This window comes from Protomyctophum parallelum, assembly GCF_964188405.1.
Source record: "Protomyctophum parallelum genome assembly, chromosome: 4".
In the NCBI taxonomy this organism is placed as follows: Eukaryota; Metazoa; Chordata; class Actinopteri; order Myctophiformes; family Myctophidae; genus Protomyctophum; species Protomyctophum parallelum.
This window is the reverse complement of record NC_139700.1, coordinates 45,860,065-45,879,890: the sequence shown is the minus strand read 5'-3', so window position 1 is coordinate 45,879,890 and position 19,826 is coordinate 45,860,065. Positions and strand designations below refer to the sequence as shown.

The following is a 19,826-nucleotide window of genomic DNA, read 5'->3' as shown; positions in this document are numbered from 1 at the left end:
GACAAATGATTTATCCCCCCGCCCCCCAAGCTTTTTTCACAATTTTTATTTAATTACATTGCAAAAGTAGCATTACTTTCCATGTACAATTACTTAATTTCTGTGCAACAACTGTAAACATGCTTTCATGTTTTAACCTAGCTCGAGTTTTCACATTTCTTCTTTTCTTCTTAGGATAGATGTAGACCTATTTGACAGTGCAGAAACATAATTGCTCTCAAAAAGCACATGAATATGATGGAATATGATTACAGCTCACATTTCATATCACACACTAGCCCCCCTTTTCTATTATAAATTTGTAATAAATCGATACATATCGTCGGGATAAAATATCAATATATATATATTGATATACGATATATCGTTACATACCTAATTTGCACACAAATACGTACATTTCAAGTAGCCACCGGAGTGGTGTGGTGGTGTTCACCTGCAGAAACACACTGACCTCTCACTGTATTCTGGTATTTTCACCGTGTGTTAACAGTTCCACTGCATAGCCTGCGTTCCCCACTATTTAATCCAATATTCTACGCTGCCGAGATTGTTTTGTTACCTTTTTAGAGCATAACGCTTAAGTATTTGCAGCTTTCAACCCACGAAAATCCGGCGAAAAATAGTCCGGAATCGGTCAGATACAAGCTCATATAGCGCGCTCTGAGCTTGTAGGTCTGCTATTTTTTGAAAAATCAAAGAACGACTGACATAGAAACATAGCTTTTTCAGAAAACTGTCAGGATGCAGAAGACATTTTTAGAATCTCAGGTCAAAATGGGTTAAAGCCCACGTCATGTGATCTACTGTAGATTGACGGTTAGCACAACGTTTGTCACGGAAATAGAGACATGGGGTTTCCAGTGAGATTGGATTCAATACCGTTTTTAAATGTTTTTGTATTATTATTTTCTTACATTTATATGACGCCACTGTAAATGATGCTTTAAATCATATGCCTTTTAGAAAGACTTAAACTTTTAATTCAGTGTCTGCACTCTGCACGCACACGCACACACACACACACACACACACAGAGCTCATTGTATCGTCGTGTTTGGACCCTATTTCACGGTTCAACTTGGTCTCATTATATTTCATCGTGACTGCAGCTTAAAATGATGTCGGGGTTCAACCTGCCGAAACACGAGGCCCGCTCAACTTCTTCTTCATCTGTCTTGACTGTTGCACAACTTTCTCTCTCCAAATTCCTGTTGCGACACATTTCTGCATGTTGTTTGAGTTGTTTCAGTCAACGCTTCTACTCACAACTGCTGTCAATTAATGGTGTGTGTACACTGTAGTTGTGTTTTGGGTGTATGTATGGGTTGTGCAAAGTTGGTGTTGCCTTAAACCAGAAATCGTGGAAAGCTCTGTGGAAAGTGGTCACACCACTCAAAAACCCATGTTTCTATGTCAGTCGTTCTCAACATTTTCATGTCAAGGACCCCCAAGATTATATGTAATTGGCCGCCGACCCCCAACAGACCCCCATCTGTTGTTTCAGGGACCTCCCCCAGAAGCAAAGATTTGAGTTAAAAATCACACCTGTGTGAACTGAGTGGTGCAACTCCCCCCCCCCCCCCCCCCCCCCAACCTCTCTCTCTCTCTCTCTCTCTCTCTCTCTCTCTCATTAGCAGGCAACAGTGCAGCACTATCCCTCTCTGTTTCTGGCACAACAGCGCCCCTACTGGTACTCAGAGTCATATACTGGTGCTCATTAACCAACACATAGGTGAACAACACGGGTACACGGACATTGCTGTTCCTTGGAGTGGTTGCAGCACTCAAAAACATTCGTTCTGAAAGAATACATATTCAAAGATTTGCACCACATTTTCAAGATTTTTCAAAAAATAGCAGATCTACAAGCTCGTATGAGCTTTTAGATCTGCTATTTTTTGCAAAAGCATACCATAATGCTTCCAACACCAAAAAAGGGGTTCCCGTCCAGAATGGGAACAACATGCATTTTCTTAATCACCTACATTTTGGTCGCTATGTCGATTAATTTCTCCCCACACACACTACTGTTGGACCTTACTGACTCAGCTGCCAGTGAGGAGCCCTCACAGGGACGACGTAGGGCAGGCCCTTCGTCCTACTCCTCCTCCCGCCCCAACACTCCCGGCTGACATTACAGGTGCCGCCCAGGGGGGCAGTCAGACAGATATTTTGTGAAGCCACTAAGGAAATCGTAGTTCATATAATGGCCTGTTGTGGCGCTGTCATTGGACCCAGAAAAACCCATGGCCCCATAGAAGTCCATGTATTTGGGCCCAACTTCACCTAGACTGTATTACCTTAATAAACATGGTCATGAATACTTTCTGCTTCCAGTCACTAGTTTAAAGTCTAATTTCTAATGTCATAATATTCTTTTTGGAAAATTATGGTCCCATTAATTAAAAAAATGACCATAAAGTCGCGTATATTCTGAGGGGCGTGGCTACCGTTACAGTCTATGATCGGGATTCCCCTCCCACTCGAGTCAAAATAAAAACCAACGGAGAAGAAGGGGGGAAGTCCCGCCTCGTTGTCTGGGCCAGCCAATGGCCAGCAGGGCCAAAATGGAGCCAGCCAATGGCCAGCTGGGCCAAAACGGATCTAGAAAGATGGCGACTTACAGTGCAGGAATAACAGGCTTCATTTTACGTCCATGTTAGACCCGGGGAACGCTTTGTCCATATTTTTTACAGTCTATGGTGCCGCCGCAGCCCATATAGGAATACATGCATGCAGTGATGAAAGATCACAACACGGGCCAATTGTGTTTGCATAGACACCCGCCCATCACCCACATCCTGATTTGATAAAATTAGTATCCCGACCTGAAAGGAATTTTCTGTTTACTTAACCCATTTTGGACTGAAGTCGATTAAAAAAATGTCTTCTGAATCCTCACCTTTTTTTCTGAAAAACCCATGTTTCTATGTCAGTGGGGCTCAACCTTTTTCATGTCAAGGACCCCCAGAGTTATCTCTATTGGGCCACGGACCCCCCATCTCAAAATATGTATTTCCAGGCAGGGACCCCCCAGAAGCCAATATTTTAGTTAAAAATGTTCGCTCTGAAATATATATTCAAAGATTTGTGCCACATTTTCACGATTTTTCATATATTTTTTCAATAGCAGACCTACAAGCCACTCGGTGGCGCGCTATGAGCTTGTAGATCTGCTATTTTTCAATAGCTAAATTATAACAATGTTTAAAACACCAAAACGGGTTCCCTCCTAAAATGTGTTAAAGAGGCGGACGGAGCCTTGTTACTGAACAAACACAAGTAGCATGATGTACTGCCACGATATAGCTACTCAACGCTGTTACTAAACAAACGCTCTCTATAGCAAGTAATGATCATTGGCATCCGTCAGTCTCCAGAGAGACTATGGAGCCGCGCTCTGGATATTGGGTTCTTCTGCTTTTGGTGCAAGTGTTGAGTGTGGCTGAATAGACTGAATAGTGGGCGTCGCAATCCCCTTCCGCAATTCACACAGGGGAAGACTGATGCCGGTGCAGTACTTAGTTTAGACAGTTTTTGGTTTAGACTAGTCATTGGTTTAGACCAGTCATTAGTCCTACAACTACAACCTATCTCAAACCCTCACCCTAACAGTGCAGCTACACCTTAGTGCACAGCCGCGGACAGAAGAAGCTGACGCCCGGCGTCATTCCGGCTTTTTAGACAGCTGTTGGATGGAAAATAAGCTCCACCCCCGCGGCTGACTGACACGGAGGAGAGCGTTTCCCGGGAATCTGTCCGTCACGTCAGTCAGCCGCGGAGGTGGAGCTTCTTTACCATCCACCAGCTGTCTAAAAACCCGTAATGACGTCGGGCGTCAGCTTCTTCTGTCCGCGGCTGTGCGCTAAGGTGCTGCGCTGTAACCCTAACCTCCCACTGGGCAGCACACCTAAACCTAACCTAACCGATGACTAGTCTAAACTTAAGTATGCACCCCGACTGATGCTGGTCTGCCCGGTTGGTTTTGGGTCTTGTTCTTTATTCTTTCGCCCTCCAAGCATGTGCGATCGGATGCCGCATGCTTCCCAGGTGTCCAGAATCAGATCGATGTTCAAGTTGATCATTGCTCCTTGAGCAATGATCACGATATAGAGCTATTTATTACACCGTTACTGGACAAACACTATAGCAGTGATCACTATCACGTATCACACAACACGGAGCAGCTTATTTTAACATAAATGTAGTGTATATCGAAATAACACGATTGGTTTAAAACTCCTGCTCCTCCGGTTGTTGACGCGGAAGGTTTCCTCGGCAGCGGAGAGTTGTTTCAAACCTTGTTTACTGTAGCTACTGTACAGAAAGATTTTCAGAAGCCAGTGATGAGAGCAGAGCTGTAACTCTGCACCCTGCTGACACATTCCACACGCGCACGCACACGCACACTCACACACACACACACGCACACACGCACACACACACACACACACGCACACCTTGCTGGTTCCAAAGAATGATGGTTTAACAGTTATGCTGTCCGTGGATCAACAGTGATTCATAGTCTCTATGGAACCCCATCTGGGACTATTTTGTGCCGGGGGGGGGGGGGGGGGGGGGGGCGGGGACCCCATACGAGATGTGTGTACTGTGTGTAAATGTTTCCCCCCCCCAATATTCCTTTTTTGAAAATGGCAGATCTACAAGCATTTGTGAGCTTGTAGATGTGCTTATACTCCAAATAGCTGATGTAAAAGTGGTATAACTTAGCCCAGTAAGTGTCTTTCTTTTGGGGGTTGTTTTCATAGACGCGTTGGCTGCTTTGTTTCTCTTGCAAAATCTGACAAGATTCATGTTTGGAGCCGGATTGCTGGGTTGCTGTGGTAGTCGAGTCACTTTGGATCAAATTCCATATTAGCAGCTGAACTCACACTGTACTTTTTTCCTTTTGTTTTCTTCTAGCCTGAATTGTGGAACATTGTTTAGCAGGTAAACTCTGTTTACAAGATGTCACAGTGTTGTGTTGTGTTGAAGTTGTGCTAACATTGTGTTAACCCATTCTGAACGGGGCACCCATTTTGGTGTCGGCATCATGTCGTGCTTTAGCTATTTAAAAATAGCAGATCTACAAGCTCATATCGCGCCACCGAGTGGCGCGATACGAGCTTGTAGGTCTGCTATTTTTTGAAAAATCGAAGAACGACTGACATTTTTTTGAATCTGATCTCAGGTCAGAATGGGTTAATCAGACCAGTGTGTGTCCAGTGGAAAACTCGTATGAATCTGATCTCAGGTCAGAATGGGTTAATGTTGTGTTGTTGTGACGTTTGGCAGCTACGACTGCTAGAGAATGCTACTGTATTGTGTCTGTGGAACTCTGCTAACGTCGTATCGCTGCACACACTAACTACTAGGGCTGTAAGGATGCATTTTAACAGCGATACGATGCGATACATGGACCATATTGGTTCATTATGGTGATCCGATACGATACCATTCAATGATTTGAAATCGATACAGTAACTATTTAAAATACACTGACATTATTTTAAACTAAGTAATTAAAACCCTCTTTTTCTTTTTTCTTCAAACAAATGCTAAATACCACGCACAGAAGTGTAGTATTGATACAATCGATTATCTGCTTAGCAAAACGATCCGATGCCGATCAATTGCATTGCAAAATGCAAAGAAAGTCAATGTTTCTGTTTTCATTTCGATATACTAATATATGCAGTTACTATATCGTTACACACCTACTAACTACCTATAACTATCATCATCACACTGTGTCTGGTTAAACTGACATTGCTCATCATAATTATTTGAAATGATCTCATTTGTTTTTAAATAAAATAATCACAATTATTTGAATTGTAACAATCAAAAACATTGGCAATACTCAACATAAACATTTCCACATCGTGGAAGGTGACGTGAGCTTGTATATCGGCTGATTTCACTTTTTTTGTAACAAATACAAAAATTGAGAATAAAATGTATGATTAAACATGGCATATTTTGGCCATACATTATTTTTGTTAGTCATGTCTTTGTGTATTTACGTTCATGCCTGTGCATTGTTTTGTTTACAAAGCCCTGAAAGACATTCAAATCAATTGTCAATCACAGCTTTTTGTATGACAAGTCAGATGTCATAACCGCGACAGCCCTACTGACTAGCGGTGTGTGTGTGTGTGTGTGTGTGTGTGTGTGTGTGTGTGTGTGTGTGTGTGTGTGTGTGTGTGTGTGTGTGTGTGTGTGTGTGTGTGTGTGTGTGTGTGCGTGTGCGTGTGTGTGGGGGGGGGGGGGGGGTTGAATGCTGTCCTGTCTGATGTCTCATTGTGTTCTTACATTCCAACATCCTGCAAAGTGCATAATTATCGTTGTCTAAACTCTGTGTGGCAATCGACCCGGAAAACGCCAAAGACAAACATCACTTAACCCGGGGTTAACCTCAACTGGAAGAGCCCCGTGGTTCTTCAGCAAGAAAACCCATGGACTGTGCACTCCTCGAGTCCTCTGGCTGTGAATGCTGGACACTAACACAAGCCCTACGGAAATCACTGGACGGGTGCTACACCAGAACATTACGTGTGGTACTGAACATCAACCAGGACGAGCACATCACCAACAAGCGTCTGTACGGGGCATTATTAGTGTATCAGAGAAGATAGCAGTGAGGAGGATGAGACTAGCTGACCACTGTACGGGGCATTACCAAGTGTATCAGAGAAGATAGCAGTAAGGAGGATGAGACTAGCTGACCACTGTACGGGGCATTACCAGGTGTATCAGAGAAGATAGCAGTAAGGAGGATGAGACTAGCTGACCACTGTACGGGGCATTACCAGGTGTATCAGAGAAGATAGCAGTAAGGAGGATGAGACTAGCTGGCCACTGCCGACACCAAGAACTCCCGGCCAAAAAGCTTGTACTGTGGGAACCAACACACGAGAGGACGTCCCACACCGACCGAAGTGGACGTACTAAAGAAAGATGCTGGTGCAGAAAGCACAAATGAGCTCGCCAGATGTATGGAGAACCGAGATGACTGGAGAGGCTGATGGAGGGCTCGTCTGAGGACGACGTATAGAGAAAAGTGGAGGACGAGGCTTTGCCTCACTGGAGCGAGTTTTAAGTTCTCTACAGGGTCTTGTTCACGAGTGAGGGGAAGACAGGAGCAGGAGATCAGCCATAGAAGAGCAGCATAGGAGCGGAATTGCAGTTGCTGTGTGTACCACACTGTCATAACGAAAATAAAGCTCTTAAAATTAGAGCAACTTAATGCAAGTGGATGGAAGGAGAACTCGGGTGCTGTCTCTATTCATATATACTCTAAGGTCATGACCCAAAGAATAAGATCGCGGATGCAAGTGACCAAAATTAATTCTATCAGACGGGTGTCCTGGCCTTGCCGTAATAGAGATAGGGTGAGAAAGCAGAGTCATCCACGAGGAGGAATCAAAGTTCCTTCACTTGGGAAGGAGGCAGCTTAGGTGGTTTGGGCATCTAGTCCAGACGAAGTATCTCCACAGGGACGTCCTCACTGCACGTCCCACTGGGAGGAGGACCCCCTCCCCCACCCCCCCCCCCCCCTCCCCTAGCAGACCAAGGACCAGATGGGGAGATTACATCTCCACACTGGCCCATTGGAACACCTCAGGATCGCCCATGTGGAAGTGGCAAATGTCGCCCGGAAAAGGGAAGTATGGAGCTCTCGGGCTGTTGATGACCCTGTGACCCGACTCTGGATAAGCGGTTGAAGATGGAAGGATGGTATGTAACAGCAGGCGACAGCCTGACGTATTTTCCGGAAGTGCAGTTGTTTGTCTATGGGCCCCGGTCTATCGGCCCCGGCAAGTACCGGCGATGGCAAGCGAAGAGACAATTAGTTGAAAAGTGGGCGGAGGAACGTCGCCCGAAAACATGAAAGTGTTTCATCGTTGGATGACATCGCCTGGCGATTGCCAATCAAATTAATTAATTGCTTTGTTTACCTTTCATACCACCTATAGGAGGACATCGGTAATGACCGCAGGAACGCAAGATTTGTATTGTTGGTGTTTTACGCATTGTGTTATACTTTAGCTATTGAAAAATAGCAGATATACAAGCTCATAGCGCGGTATTTTGAAAGATTGCCAAAATGTGTCCCCAAGTTGGAATATATATTCTTTCAGAGCGAACTTTTTTTCTTTTTTTTTTTTGGTTTTTGAAGGGACATACAGTAGGCTGACAGGAAACGGGAGAGAGATGGGGGGGAAGACATGCAGTAAAGGCCGTATCGGGCTCGGGAGTCGAACCCGCGCACACTGCGACTGGATTACCAGTCGGGTGCCCAGACGGTTACGCCACCGCCTGGGCCAGAGCGAACGTTTTTAACCCATTCTGAACGGGCACCCATTTTGGTGTTAGCATCATGTTATGCTTTAGCTATTGAAAAATAGCAGATCTACAAGCTCATAGCGCGCCACCGAGTGGCGCGCTACGAGCTTGTAGGTCTGCTATTTTAGAAAAATCGAAGAACGACTGACATTTTTAGAATCTGATCTCAGGTCAGAATGGGTTAATCAGACCAGTGTGTGTCCAGTGGAAACCTCGTATGAATCTGATCTCAGGTCAGAATGGGTTCACTCAAACATTTGCTTCTGGAGGGGGTCGGCGGCCAAATACAGATATTTTTTCGGGTCCTTGACATGAAATGTTTGAGAACAACTGACATAGTAACATGAGGTTTTTCACACAACTGTCAGGATTTAGAAGGCATTTGTAGAATCGTCCTCAGGTCTAAAAATGGGTTAAAACGATTAGTTAGATTGGTCGAGACATTTGCAGCGCTGTCGTTCAACTGGCTAAAAATAAGCCCAATAAGCCCATAACACCCATGTGACATTTCACACAGTGTTTCCATTGCTCCGCGTCACATCATAGCATTGGTTCCATCCCATTTAAGAACCCTTTCTGGAACCAGGTTTTTTTAATCACACTGTCAGAGGCTGGTATGTGGACTTCTTCACGTCTTCTATACAATTAGAATACCAGTGGTTCTCGATGCTTTCAATTTCAAGGGCCACCAGAGCCTCCATTAGTGTAATTGGCAAGACCTGTGGAGGAAGTGAGGGACTTGGGAAGCAGCCCAATGCATGTCCATTATGGCCGTGGTGCATAGAGCCTATTATAGGAAGATAGGTCGGTTGGATAGACAGACAGACAGACAGACAATAATGCAACATAACTAAAGTTCACTATTGTCTTACTCTTATGTTATAGTTTTGGTGTTTACTTCCATCCAGTAGTAAGCAGTGTTCACACAGAGCACGATGACCGTTGTCATTAACTATAAATTCCACCGGTTGGTTCCCAATGGGAACCGGTTCAGTTCTTTTTGGTTCTTAGTCCATGAGCCAGAGCTCCAATTACATTGTTGGGAAAAACTAGACCTATATTAAAGACCAAGTAAATTAATAAATGATAACCCTTCCACAGTAGTAGCCTTTTCATGTTTTATTATTTTGCATATGTTTCTACATAATGCCCCATTTGGCATATTTAAAAATGTAAAATTTGTAAAACAATAAAACATTGTCTTCGTGTAAGTGCTCAATTGGGGAAGTGTCATTGTGATAACAATCCATAATTAACGTTCCAATTTTGGAGCTCTGGCTCATGGACTAAGAAGTTAGAACCAAAAAGAACTGAACCGGTTCAGAGGGGCACGGTGGCACAGTTGGTAGTGCTGTCGCCTCACAGCTAGAAAGTCCTGGGTTTGATTCCCGCTCGGGGCGCTGTAGGTGCTGACGGCGTGTTTCCTCCTCCGCGTCATCAGTGCCCATACCCGAAGGCGGGGTTGGCGAAAGGGCCTTTCTGTGTGGAGTTTGCATGTTCTCCCCGTGTCCCCTAGTGTAGGTACCCTCACAAAAACATGCAGTAATCCTGGTCTCTAAACTGCCTCCTCCTGGCCAGCCGGGGCGCCTGATGGAGGGGAAAGGAACTGGTTGGAATAACGTGTTCCTTCCACGCGCTACGTCCAACCACGGAAACTCCCCCCTGTCAGGTGGAAAGGAGCAACTTGGACACTCAAGCATGAAGGAAGCATGAGTTAAGTCCGTTGCTCTCCCCAGGTTGGCGGAGGGTGTGTAGAGCCCAGGATCACATTAGATGATTGACACAGGGGTGAAAAATGGCTTACAAAATCGTGGGATAAAAAATATAGAAAAAAAAAAAAGGAAAGGGGCAGAGGCAAGCAAGCAAGCAGGTGCTCAGCGTAGACGTGCAGGTATAAAATATGTAAAATGGTGCTCCTGGGTCAATCGAGATAAGACATCAATTGAAAAATGACGGAGATCCGGGCACTCAAAATATTTAAAAGAGAATACTTTATTATTTATTAAACTGATATGTTTAGAACTATCCCGGTCTTCATCCAGGCGGCCGTAAAAACAAGGAAGTGAACGGCAGTGCGCATGCGCAAAACATGTCTAGGATCGCTGAAGAAGACATTGCCAAGCAAAAAAACAAAAAAGGATTACAGCGATCGTAAATCATTTGTGAGTTTGTATGGCACCACATCGGAAATGTAGCTGGTTGTACTGCTAGCTAAAGGCTGTGAGCTGTGTTATGTTGTTTCCTGTTTAACCCGGAAACAATTCAAGCGCCGTATAATGGGAGCAGAGGAGAGGCACATATGCAGTCAACGCATTCGAACACTAGATGGCAGTCAAAGATTTTAATGAGGACCACAAACGTGTATATACACGTCCTTGGCACAAAGCGTGTTAATTTGTCCTTTTGTGTTCTTAAGTATTTATGTATATTTTACTTTGCGTTTTAGTTGCATGTCGACTGTACGTCTATTGCATTTGCTTTGTTCAGGAAAAAAAGGTGACATTGTGGAATATTTTTTGACAGCCCTTGTGCTGCAGAGACACTGAACAGATGGCATATCTACAAGAGTGTGTGTGTGTGTGTGTGTGTGTGTGTGTGTGTGTGTGTGTCTCACACACGTTTTGTGGGTGAAAATAGGTTCACGTCCTGAAATGCTCTGGTTTCATTCAAAAGGCACACACACACACACACACACACACACACACACACACACACACACACACACACACACTAACACAGACTCTAACACACACTAACACACACACACACACACACACACACACACACACACACACACACACACACACACACACAGAATTGCTGTGTGGTCATTTTAAAGTGCTGCTGTAAGCCCCGTTCGCCCTGTGTCCTTATTGACTGCATGATCCGTCTGTTTTCTTTACTTACTCTGTACTCAGACACACACACACACACACACACACATGCTTGTATAACTATGGGGACCAAAACATTTTTGTACAACAATTTTATAAATGCTATTTGGAATTATTTTTTTCATTTTTCACCTTAAGCTAAAAACGGACGATTTATAAGCTTGTGTCATGGAGCGTTGTGATTGTGAACCTAGCCCTAAACCTGTCTTATAAATGTCTGATCCTAACCCCTAAACCTGACTTCTAAATGTCTGTCTAATTCTAAAATGAGGTGTGTGTGTGTGTGTGTGTGTGTGTGTGTGTGTGTGTGTGTGTGTGTGTGTGTGTGTGTGTGTGTGTGTGTGTGTGTGTGTGTGTGTGTGTGTGTGTGTGTGTGTGTGTGTGTGTGTGTGTGTGTGTGCGCGTGTGCGTGTGCGTGTGCCTCCCTATTGGCCTGAATATAAGAATATATTTCCAATGTAAATATCCTAAAAAACTGGGTCGTATTCATGTCGATATTTTGCAAGATATTGTATCAAAGTTAGAATTTCAGTATCATGACAACACTGACTTGTTGGGACATTTGGCCCTCACAAGTATAGTATGCACGTGCGCACACACACACACACACACACACACACACACACACACACAGACACACACACACACAGACACACGGTAGTGTTCTGTACATCCGCTGGGTCTTTTGTGTGTGTTTGCTGATGCAGTAACTTTGTTAGACTATGTGTGTGTGTGTATTGTCTCTTTGTATCTCAGTCCTAACTTTAATCCTCTCCACCATGCACACACACACACACACACACACACACACACACACACACACACACACACACTCTCTCTCGCCCGGAACCAGCTCTACTGCCTTGCTGAACACGTCCACAGCTATATTTGGTCCCAACAAATCAGTCAGCAGTTGTGACTTGTGGAGTTGTGACATAGCGCGATACTCATAAATGTCACGTCCACATGTGAGTGACACACATACAGCCTTGTCCTGCACTCACGCACACTTGCTGCTGCTCACGAAAAACGCTTGTAGATCACTTCATCTCCTTATTGAGCCCCAATACATTAATTAAAAACACGTGACTGCTTCTGGTGACTGATGTTGTCCTTCTAAATTAATCTTGGGCTCATTTAATCACATGTCTCTGCCTCTGGTGACTGATATTGTCCTTCTAATGAAGGTTGGACTCATTGAAAACTAGGGACATCCCGATACACTTTTTCTGTTCCCGATCCGATCCTGATACAACAATTTCTGTTAGCCGATACCGAATACCGATACCCGTGTTGTGATCTCGTGTTGTGTTTATAGCTATCTAGCTATATATCTCGTGTTGTGTTTATAGCAGACTCCTCACTCATATGTGCACTTGCAGTTTGGGCAACTCCACATGTCCCAACATGTTATTGACCTTCCATAGTGTCAACCCCCTTACCCCTGTGTGGGATCACTGGTTAGACTGGCATATTCACCAATACCGATATGACCAAATAAGGGCCGATACCGATACTTTTCCGATACAGTATCGGGACACATCTCTGCTTCTGGTGACTGATATTGTTCAATTACACATTTATTTTTTTAAATGTCCTACTGTTAGACAATTTTAATGGTGAACAGTACTGGAACGGTTGAATGAATTAACCAATTAATGGTTGGAAATTAAATAATGAACAGTTCAGTATCTCTATAGCAGCGCTAAAATGAACAGTTCAGTATCTCTGTAACGGTGCTAAAATGAACAGTTCAGTATCTATAGCAGTGCTAAAATGAATAAACAATGAACAGTTGGGACAGCTGGGAGTGCTCGACTCCCTGAGGCACAGCAGCACTCTTATGATGTTTCTAATTGACCAGCCAGCATCGTCGTTATCAGCTTAATTAGTAACAAATCACACACACGCTCACGCCGCACGCGCCGCACGCGCACTGCAGCAGATCAGAGCAGAAATGAGGCGTTGAAGCTGAATGGAGCCATGTGTCTCTCATCCACGGAACACCGTGTGAGACGGACGGACGGTTTATCATGGCTGTGTTGTTGTCATGCAGGAGAATTAACCACTTAAACCCCAGCATCCGTATTGTGGGGAAAGCTTTCTCGATACAAGCTCAATGGGCTCCATCGGCTATTTCTTTGCGCAACCTTTCACAATAATAGAAAAGACATTAGTATTAGAGCCCTGAGTGGTTAACCTGATGTGGACTGTTATTGTCTCCACCAGGCCGAAGGCATGGGGGGAGAGTATGTTTTGCACTCCGTCCGTCCGTGTGTCCGTCCGTCCGTGTGTGTGTCCGTGTGTGTGTCCGTGAGCAGCTAATCTCGGCCACCGTTAACCCGGTCGATGCCAAATTTTGCACACACACTCCCTGGATGCCAACGATGAACCTCTGCCCCAAACTTTCCAGAACGTCCTGTTATAGCGCCACCAGGAGGCCGCTTTGTGCAAAACAAGTTTTTGCACAGTACACCTACAGATTTTGTCCAAACATCACGCAAATTGGTACACAGTCTCTCTAGAGCCATTCAACGAAACCTGTCTTTCAGATTTCTCAGACTCCATCCTGATTGGTTAAGATTGGCTTCCAAAGTTCACAGGAGTGCTCAGTTTCAAACAAAATGCTGCAAATCATGAACACATCGCGTGATTTCCGTGAAATTGTGCACCCACATTCCCACTAGGCCGAGGACGAAATGCCACATGAACAATTTCAACTCAGCCTCAAGGTGGCGCTATAACTGGCCGAAAAGTGTTTTTACCTCTAACTGCACGGATCTGTGGATAACTTTGTATGCCAACTCCCTAGAGGCCAAGGAAAAACCTTTGCCTGGAATTTTTCACATCTGCTCTTTATAGCGCCACCAGGAGGCCGACATATGTAAAACACATTTTCTATTATTACTCCTTCAGATTTTATCCAAATTTCACGCAAATCGGTACACATGATCTCCATAGTCATGTGATCAGGATCAAGGCTCCTACAGTTTTCAGGAGTAGCCCGCTTTGTACAAATCGCCACAACTCCTCAACGCAGCGTCCGATTGCGATGAAACTGTGCACGCATATTCCCACTAGGCTGAGGAAATCCTGGTGGAGACTTGTGCCCAGAAGGGCACTTTTTCTAGTTGGTGCTTTTTTTCCCCCTCCACCTGCACTGCACCCATTTTGGGCCAGGAACCCCTTTTGGTGTTTTAAGCATTATGTTATTCTTTAGCTATTGTTATACTTTAGCTAGCAGATCTACAAGCTCATAGCGTGCCACCGAGTGCCGTGCTATGAAGTTGTAGGTCTGCTATTTTTGAAAAGTTGTGAAAATGTGGCGCAAATTAGTGAATGTTTTTAACTCAAATCTTTGCTTCTGGGGGAGGTGCCTGGAACAACATATTTTCAGATTGTGGTCCGCAGCCATATACAGATAATTCTGGGGGGTCTTCAAACAAGTTGAGCACCACTGACATAGAAACATAGGTTTTTCAGAAAACTGTCATTTTATAGAATCGAGCTCAGGTCTAAATGGGTTAATGCATTCAATGTTTGTTTGTAATATTTCATCATTGTGTGTGTGCAACTTTACATACATTGTCACAGCATTATCAAAAGCCAGTGGCTTGTTTCCATTGCGGTCCTTACTTACAACAACGTGTTATTGCAGTGTCGAGCAGCATTAGCCTAAACACATGAATGCGCACTAGGCTCCACACACTCCAGAAAGTTTCCGCTCTGGAGTAACAGCGGAGCGCTAAGCGACCGCCCGTATTAAACCAGGAAATGTCGCATCAGGACTTTTGCTTATTCCTTATTAATCGGTGTATATAAAATATAGCTAACTCGTCGAATCTCTTAGTTACATCAATATTGTTCTTAAGGGCCTGGGCCGTGTCTCAGCGGTCCAGGCACCTTGGCTGGTAGCCCAGTCTGGCAGCGTGCCGCGGGTTCGACTCCCGATCCCGACGGCCTTTACTGCATGTCTTCCAGTCCAAGACTCCAAGTACCCATAGGTGCAGGACAATGTCCTTGTGGATAATGTGTGAGTTGACATGAAAAACGATACAGAAAGCAATATAAACAGCTAATCATAAACATGGATGGATGGATGGATGGATGGGAGGTAGGGATGGGTACCTTTCAACTTTGAATCGAATATATATTGAATATATAATATTCAAAGACTTGTGCCACATTTTCACGATGTTTCAAAAATAGCAGATCTGCAAGCTCATAGAGCGGCACTCGGTGCCGCTCTATGAGCTTGGAGATCTGCTATTTTTCAATAGCTAAAGTATAACACGATGCTTAAAACACCAAAAGGGGTTCCCGTCCAGAATGGGTTCAAAATATCAAACCCGGTACTCCTCAACCCTATAATGGGAGGGAGGAAGGGATGGATGCTGCTGAGGTACTGTAGGGTAGAAGGTATTGTGGGAATATAGGTGTATAATAATGAGCCGAGTATATGTCCTCTAAAAGCAAAACGCCTCCCCCTTTACTTGTCGGCTGCAGTATAGTGCTGTTCCCAGTGGACCATGTTATTAATGTAGGACACCTCCGCTCCTCTCCTCTCCTCACCTCCTGATGGTCTTATGTGTGTGGCCAGGGCCCTCCCTATACAAGGCAATATATACGTAGCTTATGATGCTAGTGACATAGCTTCCGGAGTCCATTGGATGTCCCTGTGTGCATGGCTTGTGTGTTAATTGTATGTCCAATGCTGTGTTAATGACGTGACAGTGTTTATGACGTGTACATATATCAGTATCAGTATACGACTGCCTTTCGTCTCTTATAGTTGCAATTGTGTGTTTGCGGTGTTTAATTGCGTGTTAATTGTGTGTGTCTCTTGTCTCTTTGTTTGCGTGTGTGTGTTCAGATCTAAAGGACCAGTGAATGAGAAGAACGGTCGTCCGCTCGGCAGCACCATGAGTGAAACCTGCAAACAACAACCCAGTAGCACAGAGCAGCACCCAGCGCTGCTGTGTAGCAGCGTCCAGCACCCGCACCCAGCGCAGTGTAGCAGCACCCAGCAGCACCCGCACCCAGCACTGTGTAGCACCCAGCAGCACCCGCACCCAGCACTGTGCACAGGCACCCAGCACCTCCCAGTACCGTGTCAGCCATGCCACTCGGCCCAGTGCCAGCCGTCGCCATGCCCAGCACAGCCCAGCAGCCCTACGACAAGAGTGAGTCGACGACGACACTAAACAACACTGCACGAAAAAGAAAAAACTCACAATCACTTCTAGCACGCGGGTGGCGCGGCGGTAGAGTACCTGCCCCCGCCACCACCACCACTGCAGAGGTTGTGCGTTCGAGTCCACCGCGGTGCACCCGGTGTTTTGTCGAGCGTTAGATATAGACAGAGTTACGCAAACTGCGTTCACTTCATGGGGCTTCAGCCCAATGGCGGCTCTCCTACATAGACTACGGTATGCATTGAGCGTGGGGACAACCAACTGGGCCAAGTCCTGGACCGGAAGTATAGGCAGAAATGCATTGGGACTCACAGGGCAACAGCCCAGCTTTAATGATCTTAAATCCCTTTATTTTTAATTGTTTTGTAGTAATAGTACAACATAAACATTAAAGAGACTTTAGTTGTTACTGTGCAATACTTTAAAACAGTTGTCAGGTTGCACACGTGTGCTTAACCCATTCTGAACGGGAACCCATTTTGGTGTTAGCATCATGTCATGCTTTAGCTATTGAAAAATAGCAGATCTACAAGCTCGTAGCGCGCCACCGAGTGGCGCGCTACGAGCTTGTAGGTCTGCTATTTTTGAAAAATCGAAGAGCGACTGACATTTTGTAGAATCTGATCTCAGGTCAGAATGGGTTAATCAGAACCAGTGTGTGTCCAGTGGAAACCTCGTATGAATCTGATCTCAGGTCAGAATGGATTAAAATAGCGTAACTCTTGTATTGGATGGATCTGGTCTACACGAGCACATAATTGCTCCGTGTTCGGAGAGGGAAGCCGGGGGCGGGGAGGCTGGTATGTGGTCACTGCTCACTGCACCTACCCCTGACGGACTGCAGGGGGCAGCGCCTGTCTGTCAGCAGGGATGTTGTTTTTGGCAGCAAATTTTAGATTTGATGTTTTAGTCATATAGCCTCTTGAGTAGTTTTCATTTAGTTTTAGTCACATTTTAGTCACCTGTAATGTTTTAGTCTAGTTTTAGTCGAATAAATATCATAAGGTTTTAGTCGACTAAATCTACAGTTGATTTAGTCGACAAAAATGTATTTTGGCGGGCCTTGACGCGGTCGTAATGACAGATTTTACACTCGCTGAAAATAGCCGATCAACGCGTCACAGCTGTGTCGGGAGAGGAATTACTCAGCGATAACGACTAAATTGGGACAGAACAAGGTATAAAAGCAAACAAAATAATAATTAAAAGAATAACCACATTGATAAAATAAGACTATATAATTGATAATTGCCAGCCTTACTGTGATGTATTTAAAACGTTACCATTGTTTAATTATGTTTCCTCATGTTCATGTATCCTCATGTCCAGCCTTCAAGAAGTTCCAAGAAGATCCATAACTTTGGGAAGAGATCGAACTCCATCAGAAGGAACCCTGGAGCCCCCGTCATGCAGAGCAACTGGCTTTATAAGCAGGTAAATGAACGCAATTATCCTGTTATTCAGATTAACTGATTTTATAAGCAGTAGATGAACGCAATCATCCCGTTATGCAGAGCAGCTGGCTTTATAAGCCGGTAGATGAACGCAAGCATGTGATGAATTAACCCATTTAGGCCTGATGTCGAAATTAAAAAAAGATCTTCTGAAAAACCTCATGTTTCTATATCAGTGGTGCTCAATATTTCATGTCAAGGACACCAAAAATGATATGTAATGTGCCTCCGGCCCCCCCCCCCCCCCCCCCAGCTGAAAATGTGTTGTTTCAGGGACCTCCTCGGAACCAAAGATTGTATTTAAAATGTTCACTCTGTAATAATATATATTCAAAGATTTGAGGCACATTGTCACGGTTAAAGTATAACATCATGCTTTAAAACACCAAAAGGGCTTCCTGCCCAAAATGGGTTAAAACGTCATAAACGCATTAATGTGATGAATTAAAGCTTTATAAACACATTCATGTGATGAATAAAAATGCCTAAGCAAATTAATGTGAGGAATATATATACATACAGATGTTCTTCCAGACAACTCCAATGCTTTGGCAATGTAAACCTATGTTTTCTCATGCCAATAAAGCCCTTTGAATTGTGAATTGTGTAGTACAACTGTGAACTGTATGAGGTTATTATATTAATCTTGTGTGTTTTGTGTGTGTTTCAGGACAGTACAGGCATGAAGCTGTGGAAGAAGAGGTGGTTTGTTCTGTCCGACCTGTGTCTGTTCTACTACAGAGGTGAGTCCCATCATGGAAACATGAGTGCACATAACCAGCTCTTACAGTGTGATTAACCCATTTAGACACATTCTACAAATGTCTTCTAGATCATGATAGTCTTCTGAAAAACCCTATGTTTCTATATCAGTGGTTCTCAAACTATTTCATGTCAAGAAACCGTAGAATTATATGTAATTGGCCGCCGACCCCCATCTGAAAATATGTTGTTCCAGGGACCCCCCAGAAGCAAAGATTTGAGTTAAAAACTTTCGCTCTGAAAGAATATATATATTCAAAGATTCAAAAATAGCAGACCTACAAGCTCGTAGCGCGGCACTCAGTGCCGCACTATGAGCTTGTAGATCTGCTATTTTTCAATAGCTAAAGTATAACATAATGCTTAAAACACCAACGGAGGTTCCCACCCCGAATGCGTTCAAAACTCCTTCCGGGAAAGCGGTTCCAAATGTGATAATAAATTATTATTGTTATTATTTCAGATGAGAAGGAGGAAGGGATTTTGGGTAGCATCCTGTTGCCTAGTTTCCACATCTCCATGCTGTCGGTGGATGACCACGTCAACAGGAAGTACGCCTTCAAGGTCAGAGCACTGAGCATGTTTGGTTGGTTGGTTAGTCTCACATCATGGCCTCCCACCATTTTCTTTACTGTTTTATTTTTTTGGGGGGCTTTTCTACCTTTTTATTTGCATAGTAGTAGTGGAGAGTGACAGGAAACCGGGAGAGAGATACAGGAAGTGAGATGCAGTGTTGATTCCGTTGACTAAAACTACGGCGAAAATGTGTTTGTCGACTACCTTTTTTCACTGAAGGAAACTAAATGGAAACTAAATTAAAACTAAGCTATGATGACTAAAACTATGACTAAATATACTGACAATTTCGTCAACAAATAAACGTATCGTATGCGGAGACACATATCCTATGGGGAGACACGTATCCCATGGGGAGACACGTATCCCATGGGGAGACACGTATCCTATGGGGAGACACAGAGGCCCCTTTTCTACCGGTTGGAACCGGTTCAGTTATTTTTGGTTCTTAGTCCATGAGCCATGCATAGCTCCAACATTGGAACGTTGATTATGAATTGAGTGGACAAAACCATTCCTTATATTAGATTGTTATCACCATGAAACTTCCCCAGTTGAGTATTTGCACGAAGACAATTCTTAAATATGCAAAT

At 44.2% G+C, this 19,826-nt stretch overlaps 1 protein-coding gene across 6 annotated transcripts in view; it reads left to right on the top strand.

The window, feature by feature from the left end:
• LOC310857629 (pleckstrin homology domain-containing family A member 5-like) overlaps nucleotides 1-19,826 on the top strand; it is a 252,185-nt gene that overhangs the window by 18,725 nt on the left and 213,634 nt on the right. For all 6 annotated transcript variants that reach the window (XR_014569161.1, XM_083763381.1, XM_083763380.1 and 3 more), the window contains exons 3-6: nucleotides 16,120-16,429; nucleotides 17,771-17,875; nucleotides 18,566-18,638; nucleotides 19,121-19,221. Coding sequence is in view for 5 of the 6 variants with exons in the window: in XM_083763381.1 (XP_083619507.1) it covers nucleotides 16,169-16,429; nucleotides 17,771-17,875; nucleotides 18,566-18,638; nucleotides 19,121-19,221 (540 nt within the window). In the remaining variant the exon portion in view is untranslated. The remainder of the gene's footprint in view (nucleotides 1-16,119; nucleotides 16,430-17,770; nucleotides 17,876-18,565; nucleotides 18,639-19,120; nucleotides 19,222-19,826) is intronic.